The sequence below is a fragment of the Capricornis sumatraensis genome, chromosome 23 (assembly GCF_032405125.1).
Source record: "Capricornis sumatraensis isolate serow.1 chromosome 23, serow.2, whole genome shotgun sequence".
NCBI lineage: Eukaryota > Metazoa > Chordata > Mammalia > Artiodactyla > Bovidae > Capricornis > Capricornis sumatraensis.
This window is the reverse complement of record NC_091091.1, coordinates 15,893,400-15,913,714: the sequence shown is the minus strand read 5'-3', so window position 1 is coordinate 15,913,714 and position 20,315 is coordinate 15,893,400. Positions and strand designations below refer to the sequence as shown.

At 40.7% G+C, this 20,315-nt stretch overlaps 1 protein-coding gene across 4 annotated transcripts in view; it reads right to left on the bottom strand.

Moving 5' to 3' along the window:
• Positions 1–1,968: 1,968 nt before the first annotated feature.
• Positions 1,969–20,315, bottom strand: part of LGI1 (leucine rich glioma inactivated 1) — a 36,487-nt gene continuing 18,140 nt past the window's right edge. For 2 of the 4 annotated variants that reach the window (XM_068961636.1, XM_068961637.1), the window contains 6 exons: positions 18,381–18,452; positions 18,210–18,281; positions 9,279–9,350; positions 6,573–6,742; positions 6,138–6,302; positions 1,969–2,804 (listed from right to left, as the gene is read on the bottom strand). In XM_068961636.1, the coding sequence (XP_068817737.1) occupies positions 1,969–2,804; positions 6,138–6,302; positions 6,573–6,742; positions 9,279–9,350; positions 18,210–18,281; positions 18,381–18,452 (1,387 nt within the window). The remainder of the gene's footprint in view (positions 2,805–6,137; positions 6,303–6,572; positions 6,743–9,278; positions 9,351–18,209; positions 18,282–18,380; positions 18,453–20,315) is intronic. The other 2 variants (XM_068961639.1, XM_068961638.1) reach the window with 2 other exon arrangements.

Genomic DNA, 20,315 nt, shown 5'->3' with positions numbered 1-20,315 from the left:
GAGGTGCATGCTAAGTTGCTTCAGTTGTGTCCAACTCTTTGCAACAACATGGACTGTACCCTGCCAGGCTCCTCTATCCATGGAATGCTCTAGGCAAGAATACTGGAGTGGGTTGGCATGCCCTCCTCCAGGGAATCTTCCTGACTAGGGGATCGAACCTGCGAGTCTTAAGTCTCCTGCACTGACAGGCATGTTCTTTATCATAAGCACCACCAGGGAAGCCCTCCTCTAACACACATGTGCTGCTTATCGGACAAAGGAACGAAGACAGTCAGACATTCGAAGGCCACATCTCCCTATGTGCAGGATTGGGAGTGGGTGAGTCTTCTTCTTGTCCCGCCATAACCCTGATGTCAGAGTTGATATCTTCCCCATGTGGTAAAGGAATCTGGTTCCTGTGCATAACTCCCCAAGGTGTTGCTTCCTAGAGACTATGTAACTATTAGGTGTACCTTTAATGCCTCAAGTTTGCCAGATACATGCTGCCAGAGTTGCTGTCTGTCCCACCTGCCCCTCTAGTCATTCAGCAAAAGAGTCTAAGGAACAGTAAGCCAGAGGAAGCTCTGATCCCCTCCATGAAGGCAGCACACAGAACCAAATCATGCCAAGAATATCTCCTCTGCCCCGATTCCCTTTTGAAATCATCTCTTCCCTTTATGTTCAAACAAGGACCCCTTCTTCCAGGAACTCATCTTGGGCACTCCTCTAACACTTAAAATCAGAATGTTTAGGTGATGCTTGGCACTCACAGCTTATTCTGTAGTTTTTTGTGTCCTAATCATCCTGTGAGTCTTCTAAGACCCCACAGGTCAAGCACTATGCTCTATTCCTCAGTTTTCCTCCCCAAACCACAGAAAAGATACGCTATTAGTAGGTACTCAGTAAATATGACTGATTAGATCAAAGGGCCTTGTGAAGTTTATTATTTAGTCTATAACATGTGCATCTTCAAAAGTAGTTTTTGAGAACCTACTCTATCAAAGGCATTGTGCGAGGTGCTAACATACCATGTGATCCAGGAGCAGGAATTCAGAAAGTCAGATCTGAGCCTTGTGGGCACTCAGCAGTATGTCAGTAACGTGTCAGAACTGATGTCGAGAAGCAGAGCATCCTCGGTCAGACTGAGGCCTTTGTAGCAGATACATCTGATGCAAGTGCTGTAAGGCTGCAATCTCTGCCAGCTGTCAGGTGATTTGAGAGTCAGACGTTTAGAAGTCCCTGAAGAAGGCTTTAAAAATCCGAAATCTTGAATTTAGCATCTATAAATTCTCCAAATGATGTTTTTAGCTGGAGCTATCAGATAGGAAAGGATGGGCCTAACTGTCTAATTAGCCATCTTGTAACAGGCAAATTTCTCTACTCTTTTTCCATTTGCCGCTATTTCACCCCAAAGTGTTCCCCAAAGCCATGCCCTTGAGAAACACGTTTGAATGTTCAAGCTCAGCTGATCAACCTGTTAATAAATGATAGGCAATCAATATGAATGTTCATCTTCAATCATTATTTACTACATAAATTCTCAATCCAAATATAACCCCACTGTATAAAACTCTTTACTCAACATACTATCACCCAGAATAAAATAACTCCTGTAAGTAATTACCTTTGGGATATGAAAGAAAATGTAAACATTTTATTTGGCAGTTGTTTCTGAACACATGAATAAATAAATGGAAAAGTACATATTCATATTTCTTTTTGGAGTAACAGATACCATTAAACGCTTATTTACACATCTTCACTGCAAAGAACAGTTACACAATTCAGTTTTGTCTTATAAAAGGTAACTTCCCACACCACTGGACTGGACAGGTAAGGATGGAGATACGGGTAGAGCTTGGTTCTAGCAGTCTCAATGTTTGGAAGGCATTCATTTGCAAGTGTGAAAAGAAGAGTCATCATGCATTTGAGTTCATCCGGATCAGGTACTGTAGAAAGTTATTGATGGCAGCCACAGAATTTGGTGTCTCATGCGCTTAAGTCAACTATGACATGTTTGTAAATCTGTGTGTTTCCCTTAAAACTGGAAGCAAAAAGAAAATTGCGTTTATTAATGGACACATGCGTGAATGATCTTGGTGCCTGAACATTTAATTCCTGAAATTTCACAAATTTGGCTTTCTCTGCATCCCAGTTATACACTTGAGTAAAGGAATAATCACTTCCAAGAATTGCATATTGATAGTTATTTATCTGAAGCGGCTGGAACACCATGGATCCTCGTGATGGCATCCTCTGAATATCCTGAAATGAGGAGCCTCCCCATTTCATTACTTTGGAATCACCAATGAATCTTGTCAAGCAAATGTACACATCGCCTTTCACTGAGAAGTGCTTAACGGCATACACATCCTCCATGTTAGGGATGTCAGTTTGGTTAGTGAATAATTGTATTGCTTTGTTCCACTGATAAATGACAGGACGCTGGGAACTACTGGACAGTATTAAATGAGGCGTTCTGAGAGTCTGAGGTGTTCTGGCTATTTCTAGATATTCCACATCAGTATCCCTGTACCATGCATGTAAAGATTGATGGGAGTAGAATCCATTTCCGTTCCATTTATAAATGGTAGTGAAACCAGCTTTTGAACTGTCAGCAACAACGAAGTACCAGTTGTTTTCAATCTTGAATGTTTCAATGTCATTGGGTTTTCGGATTTTGAGGATTTCAATATCCTGGATTTTTATGAATTTATTTGCAAAACTGTCTCGCTTATAGATGTGAGAGCCGCCAAACAGCTGGGCCACAATGACATAGAGCTGAGTTTCAATGACTATAGGCTTGCACACTACAGTGGACGTGCCTGGGAAAGACAAATGAGAGATTAGGAGGATGGCCATCCTCTTTGGGAGCACGTTAATACACAGGCTGAGACCATGCAGCTGCCACCAAAATCTTGTTTCAGCCTGAAATAAGAGATTTCTTTGGTTGATTAGGCAAAGTCAGTTTTTTAATCAGATCCAGTGGCAACAAGACTGTGCCTTTTTGCCTCATGGAGCCTTGTTACCAACAACAGAGTTGTCTTGTCACATCCAATGTGTACTAGACATTCAGGACACATGGCTACAGCTTGAGTTTTCCCTCTCATTTCTTCTTCTTCATTGTCTTTAATTAAAAAAAAATTTTTTTTGGCTGCACCACGTGGCATGTGGGAGCTTAGTTCCCCCACCAGGAGTTGAACCTGCGCCCCATTCATTGGAAGTGCAGAGTCTTAACCTTTGAACTGCCAGGGAAGACGGCCAGTGAAGTCCCTCTTCTTTGTCTTTTTTCTTTTTTTTTTTTGGCCAAGCCACACATGGAACTAAGTTCCCTCAACCAGGGATTGAACAGCGAAAGCAGGGAGTACTAACTACTGGACCGTCAGGGAGCTTCCTCTCCTCTCACTTCTTATAGAAAAGAATCATTGCTTTCCCTGACGTATCATGAATTAGTCACAGTAATTCTAGTGGAAACTGCCATTTATTGAGCACCTACTTTATGCTTTGCCAGATCATCTCATTAAATTTCCCATCAATCTTAAGAGATAAATAGTATTATTACCCTTCCTTTTGCAGGTGAGCAGGCTGAAAGTCAGAGAGGTTTGATGCTGCTATAAGGCAGAGCTGAGATTCAAGCCCAAGGCTACCAGTGTCCCTACGCTTTTAACTTAACCCAGAGTGAGGAGTTAGCTATATTGGGGCTTCCACCTTGGGCTTGGATTCCACAAGGTTCTAGGACAACCTCACCAAGTCTTGAGCAGTGGCCTGGGCAGCCCACGGCTCTATCTTCAATTGCTCTGTTCTCTGTAATGAATGGCTTCTAGCTCTAGAATCAACTAACTTTCCCCTAAGAAAAGAGAGCTGTCACTCGGGATTTTTCTGAAGCTTTAGGTCACCGGTGGCAGAAGAGAAGGAAGAAGAATCCTTAAGAAAAGTGAAAGAGGGGTACAGTCGTGGGTGATGCTCCTGAAAGTTACTTTGGGAAATCTGAGAAAACTACATGGGGGTCTGTCAGAAGCCTAGCTCAGTATCGTTTGTTAAGAGTTTAATTCATCAATAGATTCTGATCTTTTAGAGGGAGGTTTGTTCTCAGAAATCCAAAGAGAGCAAGGCAGATCTAGCCCCAGGTTTTTTCTGACTGCAGCTCTAAGGGCTTTGAGGTAATAAGTTCCGCATCAACTCTTTCTATTAATTGGTTGCATGCACAGGCAAAATTATTCTATTTATGACTCTTCTCAAGACTCAGCTGATTCTGTGACCTTGAAAAAATCTCTTCTCTGGGATTCAGTTTTCCCTTCTATACAATGAAAGTTGGAACTAGATTAGAGATGGCTGCTGCTGCTGATGCTGCTAAGTCACTTCAGTCATGTCCAACTCTGTGCAACCCCATAGACAACAGCCCACCGGGCTCCCCTGTCCCTAGGACTCTCCAGGCAAGAACACTGGAGTGAGTTGCCATTTCCTTCTCCAACGCATGAAAGTGAAAAGTGAAAGTGAAGTCGTTCTGTTGTGTCCGACCCTTAGCGACCCCATGGACTGCAGCCTACCAGGCTCCTCCGTCCATGGGATGGGGTGCCATCACCTTCTCCTTAAAGATGGCTACTAGTTTTCAAGCATGTACCAATATTGATTGATTGATTGGGACCGCCTGGAGAACTGTATTAAGAAGGATTCTGTCCTCTGCAAGAAAGAACATCATGACAGATTAACAATGTCTATATGGGGTGAGGGAGGGGATAGTGACTGTGTATATGACATACATTCATCATCCTGGACTAGATGATGTCATCTGGAAGTTTGCAAATACATGACTCATTTTTCTCTCAAGTGCTTATCTAAAGATCCATTCATAGCAATTGAGAGATTGTACAACATGTAAGAAGAAGCTGGTTTAGACTGTACAAAGCCCTGCTACAATCCACTGGAGAACTGAGGGGGCTTCAGGAGAAAGGGAAGCATAGCCTTCCTCCTTGAGAAGGAAAGAGGATTCTAGGAGGGTCTCACTTTGGAGGGGATTCAGTTATCTGGGCACCTCAGTCTTAGGCAAGACCCAAACCTGTCCTGATCCTTTGAGCAATAGGGTTGATGACTGCCAACAAAATCTAGTTATAACTATCCCAGCCTTGTCAAGTGGGTGACCTTCTATGGGGATGTGGGAGTGCTCTCAGAAGCAAGTTTAAGGGTGTTAGAAGCTTATGCTCATGTGAAGGTGATTTCAGAGGGAGACTCATGTTCTAATTTATGACTTAAACACTTGAAAGTTGTTGAAATGAAGAAGAAACTTAAGAGGTGACCTAAGTAAAAGTTTTCATGGGGAAAAAAAAAAAAGATTTCCATCATCAAATTAAATGCAAAAAATACTAGAAAGAGGTTTGTGTCCTCACTACAGGATTTCTCAGAGCCTCTAATGTGTGTTATTAATTTTGAATCTCCAAGAGGGAGATATGGGTCCCAAATTTACTGGACCATAAAATCCTTATGTCACAAGTCATACATGAACATTTTGCAGAAGTAATGTTTTTGCAATAAAGTTTGAGATTCATCGATCTAAAATAAACTCAGTCTTGTGGTTAAAAAAATGGGCCCAGTGAGAGTGTGGCTTAACTAGTTTGTTTATGGCAGAACCTAGATAGAACTCATAATTCTTAGTCCAGTACTTTTTCTTTCAAGAAAAATAACCCACTTTTTATTGCATATTTACTAAGATAGGTCCCATGCTAAGTTTCTTGAACATGTGCTCTCATTATTTTATAACAGCCCTGCAAGTTAAGTATTAGTATTACCATTTTACAACTGAGGAAATTAAGCTTTAGGGAACAATCTCAAATGGTAGATTTAGGATTCAAATGATTCTAAACCTGGTAGCTCTAAACTGGTAAAGAACTGCCTAAAGTTCTGGAGACCCACGTTTGATCCCTGGATCGGGGAGATCTCCTGCAGAAGGAAATGGCAACCCACGCCAGTATTCTTGCTTGGAAAATCCTATGGACAGAGGAGCCTGGTGGGCTACAGTCCATGGGGTCGCAGGAGTTGGACACGATTTAGCAACTAAACCACAAACCTGCCCAAAGCATTCCCTGATACCACTCATCTTTTCTTTTTGCCCTTGACCCAAGCAGTTTAACTTTCCATTCAAAATACAATCAGCCTTTTCATACCTGTGATGTTGTCATAATTCCGGAAGGTCTTTTCTACATGGTCCCATTCAAGGAAAATGCACTTTCCAGTAAAAGGCTGAGCAATGACGACATACTCATCGTTCATATAAGAAAAAGTGTCTATGGACAGTGATTGATAAGGCAGGTCTTGAGACTTTGCAAACTCTGCAAAAATTGAAAATGATGATTAGTAGCTGTGCTAATGCCTCATTCGTTGGCTAGATCTCAAATGTCCATAAGAAATACATTTATTCTAGAGAAACAGTGAAATGGCAATTTTACTTTGCTTTTAAACACATGAAGTTAATGGTTCATAATATCTTTAAATTGCTCAGTTGGATTTTAATGTATAAAAAATATCAGTTCCTGCATATGTAAAAAAAAATGTAACCCTTAGTTTAATTGTACAAGATGGAATAATTTGGAATACATTACCTGTAATGATGCAATCAAAGTCCTTGGAGGAAAGACTATTGATTTTGCGCTTCTTGTATTCTGGAGGGCCTTCACAATAGATGTCTTCAACAGTTGCATTGGTGTGGCTTAGCCATTCCACCAGCCACTTCAGTTTACAGTCACAATTAAATGAATTACCTCTCAGGTCACTGAAAGACAAACTTCAGCTGCTTTTGATATACAAGGGTCCTTCCTTCACAGGCATGACTCTTACCATAGCAATTACGTGAGCAGGATGCTCTCACCTGGTTTTATATCATGCCTCATAATCTACCTTGAGCCTGTCTGATCATTCACTTTGGGCTCAGAAAGGACCACAGTGCACCCTTGCAAGCCACTCCAGTCAATGGAACCTCATAACTTACTCCCTCTTGGATTCAAAGGTAGTTCAGTCTAGAGCTGTGCTGTCTATAGGAATACAATGTGAACCACATATGTAGTTTAAAATTTTTCTATAGACACATTAAAAAAGCAAAAAGAAACAGATGAAATTATTTTTAATATCATATGTTATGTAACCCAATACATACAGAATTTTATCATTTCGACATATAGTAATATAAAAATTACTTATGAGATATTTTGCATGCTTTTTCTATATTAAGTCTCTGTGGAGTCTAATGTGTATTTTATGCTTACAGTATATCTCAATTTGGATAATAAAATTTCAGCAGAAGTTCCTGATTTGTGTTTAGATTTAATAAAATTCACAGTTGAAAAAAAAAGATTCATACACCCAAATTGTTCCAAGCATACTTAAAAGTTTTCCAATAATTGAGCAGAAAAATCAGATCTTAAATTTAGTTTTTTATTTGATTTTTTTAAAAAAAACTAAGTAAAATTTAAAATTGAGCTCCTCAGTCACACTAGAAACACATTTTAAGTGTGCGGCCACCATATTGGGCAACACAGGCTCTAAAACACAGAATGTAGTGACGGTTGGACTATATTTAATTAAATCAAGTGAGCTATTTGCTTTTCTTCTTCCTCACAGATGTAATTAATCCTGATCCTATTCCATGGTCTTCAAATTCAATTTTAATAGGAAATGACTTCAATACAGCCAAGTTAATGCAGACATACAATAGCTCATGCCCATAATAAACTGCACAGCACAAATAGTTTAAATTTCCACATATGATCCCAACTCATCAGTTCTTTGTTTATTTGCATTGTTTCTGTTCAGAAACCCAATCTCTTTCCTAAAACTCGTCTCTGTCACATAGAATTCCTAAGATAGGTATTGTCTACTTTTCACACAGCACAAGAATAATTTTTAAGTGTTGGAGTGCTAAAAAATGTGTTTTAAGGAATAAAGAAAACCAAGAAAAATCTACTAAAGGGCATATTGGCATGGATCCTTGCACTTCTTAAATAATTCTTGATTTGGGCATATCAAGGTAGGCCAAACCCATGATAAGATTCCTTGGAGAAACTAAGCCCATTTCAAGTGATTTTTCTTTTGCTAGTGTGGGGTTTAGACTGACATAAGGTTGGGCCAGAGGGTCTCCAAATAAGCTATATCCCCAAGTCTGCCATGGAGTTATCTAACTTGCAAGACGTTCGCAGGACTGACTTCATATCCCAAGACTACTCTGACCCAGAAATAATGAGTGTCAACTTTTCTGATCTATTGTAAACCAGAGTGGATAACTGTGGTCTGTCCAAGACTCTTTGGAAGTGTCCTGATTCTGACACTCTCTTGGAAATAAACCATCTTTTAGGAATTGGGGTAATAGGCATGGAGGAGGGGCTGGGGGAGTACTACAAGGAACAAAGAAAGTTTTTCACTAGCCAGCTGATTTGATGTTAAATACTGGGCTTAGGAGAGAATACTTGACAAATTCTGTTGGAGAAAAGTTGTTTTGAATATATATTCTATAGCAAAGTACCTGATAAATATGAACTCTTTTGTTTTCACACATCTTTTGTTTGTTCCTATGTTCTACCTTGTGGCATTTAAATACCTTTCTAATGTTTTGGAAGGCACATATTGAAGCTAAATTGCTTTTGAGATGGTTAGGCATACATTACTTGCTTTGCTTACTGCAAAATATACAAATTCCTTACAAAGATCTTTCACTCTGAGGCTTAAAAGTCAAAGTTTGAAAGCTCTTTTGTTTGAAAAAGGGTCAAAAAAAATTAAGTTCATTCCCTTCCTGGGGCTTAAGCCAAATTCCTGGGGATTAAGCCTAGGGTTGTTGTTCAGTCTAATAAGAGAAAAGGCAAACTTTCCTCCCTTCCCCCACTTCCTGCTCCATTTCTCTGTTGACTGACCAACCCATGGGTGTAACCTTTCATCTTTATTCTGTCAGTTACCCAGACTTCTTTGTGTTTTTCCTTTGTAGTCCCGTTTCCTGAACCCCGTGAGAAAAAAAAAGGCTTCTTGAAATTTCTATCTAGCTCTCCTCTGCCCCATCTCCCCCCAGCTCCCTTGTCATCAGTCCCTCCCATACAGACACACGCTTTATCAAAGGAAAGCTTAGGGATACGTTTTCAAACTATAGTGGAAGAAACCCTAGGAGACTCAAACAGTAGTCCAACTAAATTCAAAATTTAAGACAAATTAAAATTTTAAATTTCTCATTTAATTTAAAGCCAATTAAAAATTTTAATAATCAACACCAGACTTTGTTAACTACTGCAAATTAATTAATTAATCAGTGATTTCTTAGGTCCTCTTACACATTTGTTAAAGAATCCAGGCCTTTGAAAATATCTTTTGGGAGAGTCTGGAGATTGTTGTTTGCAAGGCTCCTGGGAAGAAAAAAAAAAAAGAGTGACGTAAACTGTAGTCATAAACAAAATAAATGTATTTATGGCCCTTTTAAATTTATAGTATTAAACAAAATGAACAAAGAAACACTCCAAAATACCAGTAACAAAATAATGCCTGGGCATCGGTCTTTCTGTTTAGCACTGAATGTGAGCCTCACACTCTTAGACAACCAAGGGCTGTCTTCCCATGTCTGAAGTCTCCATGCGCTCTCCCCTCACACTCAGCCCGCCCTTCCCCTCCTTCCCTCCCCCAACTCGCTCCAGGAGCAGCTCAACCACCAGCTCTTAGAACCCACAGCTCTCAAACTTGAAGGCCTGTCTAACTACCCTGACTCCAGCACACTCTTTTTTCCTGTTCTTTTTCTACATTTTTTTCCTTTTTAGCTCCATTCATTCATTCATCCCTCCTTAGAAAACAGCTTCCTCATAAATGTCCATCTATCCAATCATCCATTCATCCTGTTTAATCATCTCCTTTTTTCCCTTCTTCCAGTTCTTGCTTTATCACAGGAATTGTTTTCTCCTTCTCTATTTGTTCTTCCACATATTGCTAAAATGATTCTGATTTTAATCAAGAGTAATGAGTAGGGGACAGTCCTGATAGTATCGAGGAAAAGGTCATGTGTCCACGCTGCAGAAATGTGCACGTAACTGGGAGCAGATACTGTATAACCGGGAAGGGTGACCAGGTACTGGTGATTTGTACTTAATCAGCACTATACATATACTTGCATTTCTCAGGTGGCTCAGTGGGTAAAGAACCCACCTGCCAGTGCAGCAGACTCAGGTTCAATCCCTGGGTCAGGAAGATCCCCTAGAGGAGGGCATGGCAACCCACTCTAGTATTCTTGCCTGAAAAATCCCATGGACAGAGGAGCCTGGTGGGCTACAGTTTATAGGGTCACAAAGAGTTGAACTGAAGCAACTGAGCATGCATACATACATATACATGTTATACACTTTCCTTAGGAGTGGTTTTAATTTTCGCAATAAAAATTGAAAACTAAAACAAAGGAGCCTATGCTGTCGGCCTCCAAAGCTCTTGAAAATTCTCTCAAATTCATCTTAAAACACTCTCAAAAGTCTTATGTTTCTACCTCTTCTAATTAGTACGAGATTTCTCAAGTGCAAGCATTAAAGACATTTAAAACCTATTTTTAAGTTAATTATGTTGTTTTTCTGCATTTGGGGAATTACCACTAGACTGGATTAGAAAACTTTTTCAATGAACCTTGGCACAGAAGACAGGGAACTGAATCAGAAGGTTTCAGCCTCAGTGACAGTCCATTTTGTGATGAAGGGCATAGCTTTGGAGTCATTCTGAGCTGTTTGAATCCTGACTCCACTATTTACTGGCTGTGTGACTTTGGTTATGTACCTCCTCTGCAACTCAGTTTTTTCATTTTTAAGTGGAGGTAATAATACCTCATATAAGAGTGTTTAAAAAAATGCAGTAACTCAGGATGGTAGCTGGTATATGGACTGCTTTCAATAAAGGGCACTTGGGAGGAGGGGACTGGAAGGAGAAGGGCTTTCATGTGATCATTGCCCCAAAACAGCATTTAGAAAACTGACCATACAAATGAAGTGCTGTGACTGTCTCCCTACATAGTATTAAGAAAATGTTGCTAAAGAAGATTTTGCAAGAGAGCATCTCCACAATTCCTTTTACTGATTGGTGGTTGAATGAAGAAATTTCTTGGTGTCTTGGACCAGTCTAGAGTCACTCTCAAGTTATGTATCTTAAAATATTTGCTGGCACAATTGTGTCCTACAGTGCCTATGCTAACTTCTCCTAAATGGATGTCCCTCTCCCAGACACCAGCACAACCAACTGGCTTCAGGATGCATGCTTGGAGTAGGCTGGGTCTTAGGACAGTGGGAGGGAAGTGATAAAACAGTCTGGTCCTGAATTACTGCAGCCGTTAAAATTACCAAGGAAGAGACACCTGTTTTCCTTGCTGCCCAACACAGTTCTTTAAAAGAGCTGGTGAATTGAGAGTTCCACTTTCTGCTTGAAGAATAAAGCTGTAGGCCTCACATAGCCAGGATGTTAACAGTGAACTTCATAGATACAGAGAACAAATTGGTGGTTGCTAGAGGTGGGGTTGAGGGGTGGGAGAAATGGGTGAACTGCATTTTGTTTGTTTTGGTCTAAAAAAAAAAGATTTTAAAATTCCAAAATTAAAAAAAGAAAAAAAATCAATGCACTTCACTACAGGCTTTACTAAGGGGTAAGATGCTGGGAGGGATTGGGAGCAGGAGGAGAAGGGGATGACAGAGGATGAGATGGCTGGATGGCATCACCGACTCGATGGACATGAGTCTGAGTGAACTCCGGAGATGGTGATGGACAGGGAGGCCTGGCGTGCTGCGATTCATGGGGTCGCAAAGAGTCGGACACGACTGAGCGACTGAACTGAACTGAAGAATGCACTGTATCTGGGTAGCTGATGAGGGGTAGAATTGGTTGGGAGAGAAGTGAAGACAGGGAAGTGAGACATTTCACTGATGTTAACTGTTTTCTAGGATTACTCTGCAGTGAGTACTAGAAGGATGTTTGTCTTAAACCCCGGTGCCTGACATAATGTAAGTCCTCAACAGCTGCTTTTAAATGAATAAATGATTGAATGAATGAGTGGATGAATGGGACAGGATTGAATGGATAAGAGAAAGGGCACCAATCTAGACAGAGAAAAGGGCAGAGATTGCGTCTCAGGCTCCGTACACCAAGACAGTGAGTTAGGGAGAAGCTGCAAAGCCCCGTGAATTACCATTGTCTTACCCTGACATCACTTTCTCCCGATATTCACAAAGTTCCCTCCCTCCTATGAGCCTGGGATCCTAGTTCCTAGCCAAGGTTCAAACCCTGTTGTGAAAGGGCCAAGTCCTCACCACTGGACCACCAGGGAATTCCCTAGGAGGATTCCTTTAATTATTTTTTTTCTTCTTGGCTGCACTAGGCCTTAGTTGCACCATTAGGGGTCATTTAATTACAGCATGTGAACACTTATTTGTGACATGTGGGACCTAGTTTCCTAACCAGGGATTGAACCTAGACCCTTGCTTTGGAAGCTTAGAATCTTAGCTACTGGATCACCAGGAAAGTTCTCCTAGGAGGGTTTTTGAAAGTGTGTCTGCAACTAAGCTCCATTCTCTAAGTCCTGATTCAGAATCTACCTAAGAAACATCCTTTAAAATACCTAGGAAACTGTCCAACTGAACACCTAGCTGCCTTGAGACTGACTGAGAAGGGTCAAGCATTCCTAATGGCAGGCAGGCTTTCCTTCCCAATGGAAATGATGACCATTCCCTCCACTTCGGGCTTGCCTGGTGGTTCAGCTGGTGAAGAATAAACCCGCACTGCAGGAGACCTGGGTTCGATCCCTGGGTTAGGAAGATCCCCTGGAGAAGGGAACGGCTACTCGCTTCAGTATTCTGGCCTTGAGAATCTCATGGACTGTATAGCCCATAGGGTTGCAAAGAGTCGCACACGACTGAGCGACATCTGCTTTCACTCCACTTTGGTGTTTTCGTGGTTTACCTGAGAAAACCTCTAATTATGGCGTATGGAACCTACTGGAAAGTCTTCTTGCTAAGGCAGACCAGACTGGCTCAGACAGCACGTTTGTTTCAGTGCCACTGGGCTCTGCTGCTAAGAAAGCTTCGCCCACGGCCATCTGGGGTGCTCCCAGCCTCCCTGCAGCGCAGATTCTCAGCTTGAGTTGGTGTCTCACTGAATTTGCAGTACTTCAAGTGCAGTTATTTTAATTTCATACAAAATGTTTAAAGGGGATAAATACACTGCAGCATTTGGAGTCCTGATCCAGAATCAGTAGAGGTTAGGTAGCGAAGCTTAGTTTTTTCCTACATGATGGTGTTTGCTGCATACCACGCTCTGTTCTAGGTACTTTACATAGAGTAACTGGTCTAATCTCCTGTCAGTCTTAGAATCTAGGTGTTCCTAAGTATCTTATTATTTTCCATCCCTATTTTTACAGATGACTGTTATCACTTCTGTTTTACACAAAAGAAATTGGAGGCACCATGAAGCTTAGTGACCTGCCTGATGTCCCAGAGCTATTAATGGGCAAAGCCTGGCTTTGAACGCACGCAGTCTGGTGGCAGAGACAACCTCCTCAGCCACTGTATCCCACTGCCCCCTATACACGCTTGTCACTGTGAAGGCTGAAGTGAGGACATCCTGCCTGATTAACTGGGGACACATGGATGCCCTGAGTTTGGGGACTGCCTATATGTCTTTTGCACCTCCACGTTGCAGAACAACCAGTAGCTGCTTCATGACGTGTATAGATCAATGACAGTTTTCCCCAAATGTTTTTATACATACATGCAAACACGCCTGCCTCCACTGGGCCTTAGCCACCATGACACTTATGAGATGCCCAAGGGAATCATTACTAAAACATTGTGGGTGTTAACAGAAACCACTACAAAATGTTTAGAAATTTTGTCGTCATTGGCCATAAACTATTTTTTAATTCATTTTTCCCCTGATTTCAGAAGTAATACATGGTTACCAGAAAAATTCAAACCTTTCTGAAATATATGAACTATTCAAACACTTAAGTTAATCATGTATACTATTAGGACAGTCATTTAGAAGAATCAAGAGAGGCTCTTGGAACTTGACAGGATTTGTAAGGACTTAAATATAAGGAATTCTCTTTTGGGGAGGGATTTTTCTAAAGGAGAGGGGAGTCTGTATAGTAAATTTTAAGTTATCTAAAAATGTCTCTTTAGAAGGCAAGTCTACTGAGATAGATGTATAAGAAGATGAGGTAAGTTCATTGCTTCTTTAGGAATGAACTGAATTTATATCAATGCTCACAAGTTCCCTTGGAGCAGCTTTAATGTTAAGCCAGAGTGGGAACTAGTTGGATCTAAAAGTGAATGTCTACTCTTGTACATACTACAAAAGTACGTACATATTCTACATACTATTGAGAGTATGTTACATGACAGCCTGGATGGAAGGGGAGTTTGGGAAAGAATGGATATATGTATATGTATGGCTGAGACTTGTTGCTGTCCACCTGAAACTATCACAACATTGTTAATCAGCTATATTCCAATACAAAAAAAAATTTTTTTTAAGCCAACAAAAAAAGTATACGTCTAATTCCAGCTAATTGCATTTGGAGACCAAGAGTGAGGGTAGGGCTCCTGTCTTCAGGATCTTCTCTTCCTTCCCCATTTGTGTTTGCTTCTCAGATCATGTCCTGTGGAAGGACCTGCTGCTGCTGCTGCTAAGTTGCTTCAGTCGTGTCCGACTCTGTGCGATCCCAGAGATGGCAGCCCACCAGGCTCCCCCATCCCTGGGATTCTCCAGGCAAGAACACTGGAGTGGGTTGCCATTTCCTTCTCCAATGCATGAAAGTGGAAAGTGAAAGTGAAGCCGCTCAGTCGTGTCCGACTCTTCGCGACCCCATGGACTGCAGCCTACCAGGCTCCTCCGCCCATGGGATTTTCCAGGCAAGAGTACTGGAGTGGGGTGCCATTGCCTTCTCCGTGGAAGGACCTAGCCATTTATAAAGCTCTCTGGTCCTTCTATAATTGACATGGTGGAGATGGCACTAGAGGTCTCATTAAAGATCTTGGAAAACTTCTGGCTTTTACCAGTACTAACTGGGGAGCAGCTTAAACTCAGGGCACACCTCTGAATTCTCATTTGCCAATAGGGTTAGTGTCTGCCCTGTTTCTTTTTTTAAATTTATTTTTAATTGGAGGAAAATTGCTTTACAATGTTGTGATGATTTATGCCATACAACAATGCAAATCAGCCATAATTATACATAAATCACCTCCCTCTCAAGCCTCCCTCCCCTCCCTCCTTCTCACCCTTCTAGATTATCACAGAGCACCTGGCTGGGCTCCCTGTGTTATACAGCAACTTCTCACCGGCTATCGGCTTTACTCATGATAGTATATATATGTCTATGCTACTTTCTCCATAACCCTCCACCTTATCTCTTTCATAAGGTCATCAAGAGACTGTAATAAGGTCTAGAATATGAAAAGCTTTGTAAACCCTTCCTGTGGGTTAGAGGGCAAGGTGATAATTATTTGCTAGTTGAATGATTGCCTTTAATTGAGAAGACTTGGTCTGAGGAAGAGAAAAGTGCACTTTGAAACCTAAAATCTTAAAAAGAAAATTAATGGCTCAAAGAAATGTCAAATGTATGTATAAGTGGTTAATAATGGAAAATGAACTTGATGTGCTGAATAGTCAGAGGGACATTTGGGCTTTAAATCTTCCCTATCTCTTCTGGAAAGGAAAAAAACAAGTAAGGAGAAAAGAAAAAAGGAAGGAAGGAAGGAAGTACCCCTGGAAGAACAGCATAATTAGAAAGGAGGACATGATGTGGGGACAAGGTACTCAGAGAGAAAATATTTGTCTAATTCCTCTTGCTAGACAGAGCTCTTCCAGGTTGGAGCTGGATTTTCTTCATTTTTGTGTGGCACATCCTAGAGACTATTTAGGATGAACCATATGGCAATGCCATTTTTGTAGCTCGAAAACAGTCTCTTTTTGGCACAGTCACTGAATCAACCTAACTATTTGATAAAAATGCAAGAAATCTAAGGGTCATATTCAATCAACTTTGACCTGTTCCCTCCTAACATCTCCCTCCTACCTCCAGCACCTGGTCCCACATGATTTCAGTGGGACTTCCCTTTCATTGTCTGTTTGATCCTTAAAGATTCATGCCCCTCTCTTTGAGGGCTGCATTATGCTTTCACTTGAGCCTGAAAATTTCTAGACATAAGTACATGCTATACCAATGCCTTCTTCTTATACTCTTCACACTTCTAAAGAAGGGGCCTCATAATGACCCAAATTTATATCCATTTCATTTGATGGACATAGTAAGCTCTAGCCAAACAAAATGGATGTTCTTCACAAGAGTGTTGTATAAATTTTTTTCTTCCTCCCTTTCCTGCCTTCCTTAACCTTCCTCTCCTTTTCCCTTCCTTTTTCGCTCTTTCATCCTTCCCTCCCATTCTTTGCATTCTTCCCTCCAGATGAGGTAGGCCTTTAGGCTGGAGAGAAGACACACTTGAGTGAACTAAGGGTCATGGCAAGGCTCTGTCCAGGTTTCCAGAGAGAACCGTGGGGTCTTATGTTCTTCTTTCAGCCCCTCGTGATGCTCAGCCATTAGTCACAGGCCGTGTTAAATGGATTTATGTGAATCAAGTAGATCTCAGGTTGAAGTCATGAGTTTCCATTTATCTGTTTTAGTCTGAAAGTTCAAGCTTGGTGGCGTTTGGCTCTATAATCAAATGGCACAGCATTCCCACGATACACAGCCAATTTTGCAGCACTTACAACATGATGTGAAAAGCAGTGTTGCTGTTTATTTTATAGACAATATTTTCCTCATCCTTTTATAAAGACTATATACAGAAGCCTTGAAAGGTGTAGTGATTTTGTAAAATACATAGGGCCATCAGTTCCCTATTGCTGCAAATCCAAGTAACATTAAAGATAGGAACCAGCAGAGACAGCATGTGGAGTGTTCTCAGCTGGAGAATCCCAGGGACGGGGGAGCCTGGTGGGCTCTCGTCTATGGGGTCGCACAGAGTCGGACACGACTGAAGCGACTTAGCAGAGACAGCATGAGACCATGTGGACACCCTAGAAGAAAGGCTCAAAGGGCAGGCATTTTTACCTGCCTCGTTACCTGATACCTCCTGGGGTCTAGAATAGAGCTAGAAATGAGCTACTGTGAGGCAACATGTTGAAATGGACAGAATGACTGGGATGCTTAGATGGCTTGCCTCTTTATCTAACACTGAGATACATATTAGGAACTTGAGAGATAGTTGTTGAATGGATGAATAGCCACAACAGTTCAGCCTTGGAGTTGATGTTATCATAATTCCTTAACTAGTCAGTTTACTTGTCATATATCCCCTCCAAGCTTCTGTTTCCTCATTTCTAAAGTTGGGGGTAAAAAATAAAATGGGGGTTATTTTGCCTATCTGGCAGGATTGTCGAGATCATTAAATGAAAATTTATGTAAAGTGTACTGACTTCGTTGTAGTAGTAGACACTCAACAAATGTTGGTGCCGTTTCTCCCCATGTCCTTCTATTTTCATTAAAAATATGTGTGTGTGTGTGTAGGGTGTAGTTGAAAATAAGAGAGGTGAGTTATTCAGTTCAGATCTGGTTTCTCAGGCATAGCACTGTGCCATTCCAGGCTGATGAGAGGCTCTCCTATGCACTGCAGGGTGCTCAACAGCACTGCTGTTCTCCACTCACTAAATCCCAGTTACATCCCCTAGTTGTGACAGCCAAACATGTCTCTGTTCCCTGGAAGGTAAAATTATTTCCTATTCAGAACAACTGATGGAGCTCTAATCACCCACTGAATAATTAAGTATTTTACTCCTAAAAAAGTTGTTCAGGTGCTGTGTAGATGTGGCCTGTGGTTCTAGTATATATGTTTAAATGTATATGAAATCAGGGCTTATACAGAAAAAGAGAAACAGCAAAAACTATATAGTCAATTCATGAAGTTGAGTAATGATGCAGTTAATAAAAACATTATTTCATTCACATAATTTCCTTGCATTAGGATATTTTCCTAATTATTGTTGGTTGGGCTAATGTTAATAGGAATGGGTTTCCTGGACACCTTGGCTGAAGACAGGGAGAAAAGGCAAGTGTGCATGGAGAGAAATCATTTGGGTTTCTTAAATTTTCATAGATACCCATAAAGTGGGTTATCTATGATGAATATTAACCACAGATTGTTAAACTGCATTGTCCATTGGCAAGCTCAAAATGTAATAGCAACATTCATACTTACAGGTGAATTAAAGACTTTAGTCCTCGGAAAGTATGTCTTGAAATGGACTTGATGTTGTTGTTTTCTATGAATCTGCAATAGGTTATAATATTTTTGGTCAGACAGCTGTAGAACCTCAGAGCCCTTGTCCTGTATCATTACATTAAAAAAAAAAAAGGTTATTTTACTTACAAATACTCTAGATGTGGGAGACCAATGAAAGCATCATCACTGATCACATCAAAGGAGTTCGATGTGAATAACCTGCCCAGAAAAAGTACACAGTGAAAACGGTTAAACTGGCAGATTGTCAATCTTTGCTGCTTTTATCTTTCAGAGAAATGAGTGGGAGTTGTGCACAGAAAAATGTCTAGATGCCTGCCTTTTACAGTGTTATTTATTCAGGTAATTTTTGTAGCTTTTTTTAACCATCAATTATCTCATCAAACACTCAATGAGGGGGTGCCTTGTGCCCCACTCCTCATAGGGATGAGTGTCACATGGCCTGGGTAACATTTTGAGACACAACCGGGCAAGTATGATAGTCAAAGCAGCCAAATCAACATGTTGCAGGTTTCCATGACAAAGATACCCGCAGAATCTTTCCCTCTTGCTCTGAAACTTCTGGAACATTCTGACCAGCCCCAATAATGGTATCATAGTCACTAACCTGAGAGACCTAGAAACTAGCTCCTTGTCTGGTTGAGCATGTTATTCATAGTAGATAAGCCATTGACACTGGTTCAGTAAAAATCAACTAACCTTCTTTGAAAGTAGAGCAGGCTGAAGATGGGAAACAATGAGGCTTAGGAAGAGTCTCAGACCCATTTTATTACTAAATAGTTGAAAAAGAACACTTTCACTTGGACACATTTATTTGCAATTTCAGTATCCACAGGGATTTGATTTTGAAATAACTGATGAAAGGAAACATCGATCAGCAGTTACCACATCCTGCGTAATTCCTCGAAGAATTTTTATTTTTTCTGAATCAGAGGCTTAACAGAGGTGATTACAAGCCAAATAATACAAAGTTATCTTTTTAGAATGAGTATTAATTTATGGAATTCATCAGATAAAGTGTTGACACAAACTGAAAATAAAGTTTTACATGTACTGATGACAACTTATAATGGGTTCAAGTGACATTCAGGCTACATGTTAAGGTTCTTATATAGGGAAACCTCACTTTTCACTTGTAACTAGTGTCCAAAATGTGACCATTATCATGGGACAGACGGGAAGTTTGACAATTTATGTCTCATACATACTATTTAATTGCACTATGCTAAGTCCAGTATTCTCCGCTAGTAAACTTTTACTTTTGAGGGGTAGGGGTTAAAATTAGCTGCACTCACCAACTTAATGACTAACCCTCTCTGAGCCTGTTAACCAAGGGGATTAAAACTATGAGATCTCACCTTCTGAACAGGTGTAAATAACTTATTTGACATCTGGGATTGCTTAAGAACAATGAGAGGAAGGGATAACAGTGGGTTAGAGACAAATTGAACACGAAGAGGTCATTTTTGAAGCTGGAAGCTTATTTTTACTATCATTTCTACTTTTATATATGTTTGAAATTTTCTGTAAAGATGGGGAGGGAGAGAAAGTAAACCAAATAAGACCAGATGATGTCTTGCATTTCTTCCTAAGCTATAATCCCTGGAATGATGTTGGATTCTCTTCTATCCCTTCTCCTTCTAACGTTATAGCTTTACTCTTAAATGATTCACTAGACTGTGAAGTCAACATTATCAAATAAGTCATACATATTAGATACCCAGAGTTATTCAAAAAATTCAAATTTTTATGATTTCAGCCACAACTTTGGCAATTATCTCTTCTTACGTCATGGTTCTGGGAAACAAGAAGATTGCTCAGCCTTACTCCAAGGTAAGCTACCATCCAAAGTTTTCCTTAGGTTCCAGATTTTCGTTTCATTCTGTATCACTTCAGTTAAGTTGCTCAGTTGTGTCCGACTCTGCGACCTCATGGACTGCAGCACACCAGGCTTGCCTGTCCATCACCAACTCTGGAGCTTGCTCAGACTCATGTCCATCGAGTTGGTGATATCATCCAACCATCCCATCCTCTGTCATCCCCTTCTACTCCTGCCTTCAATCT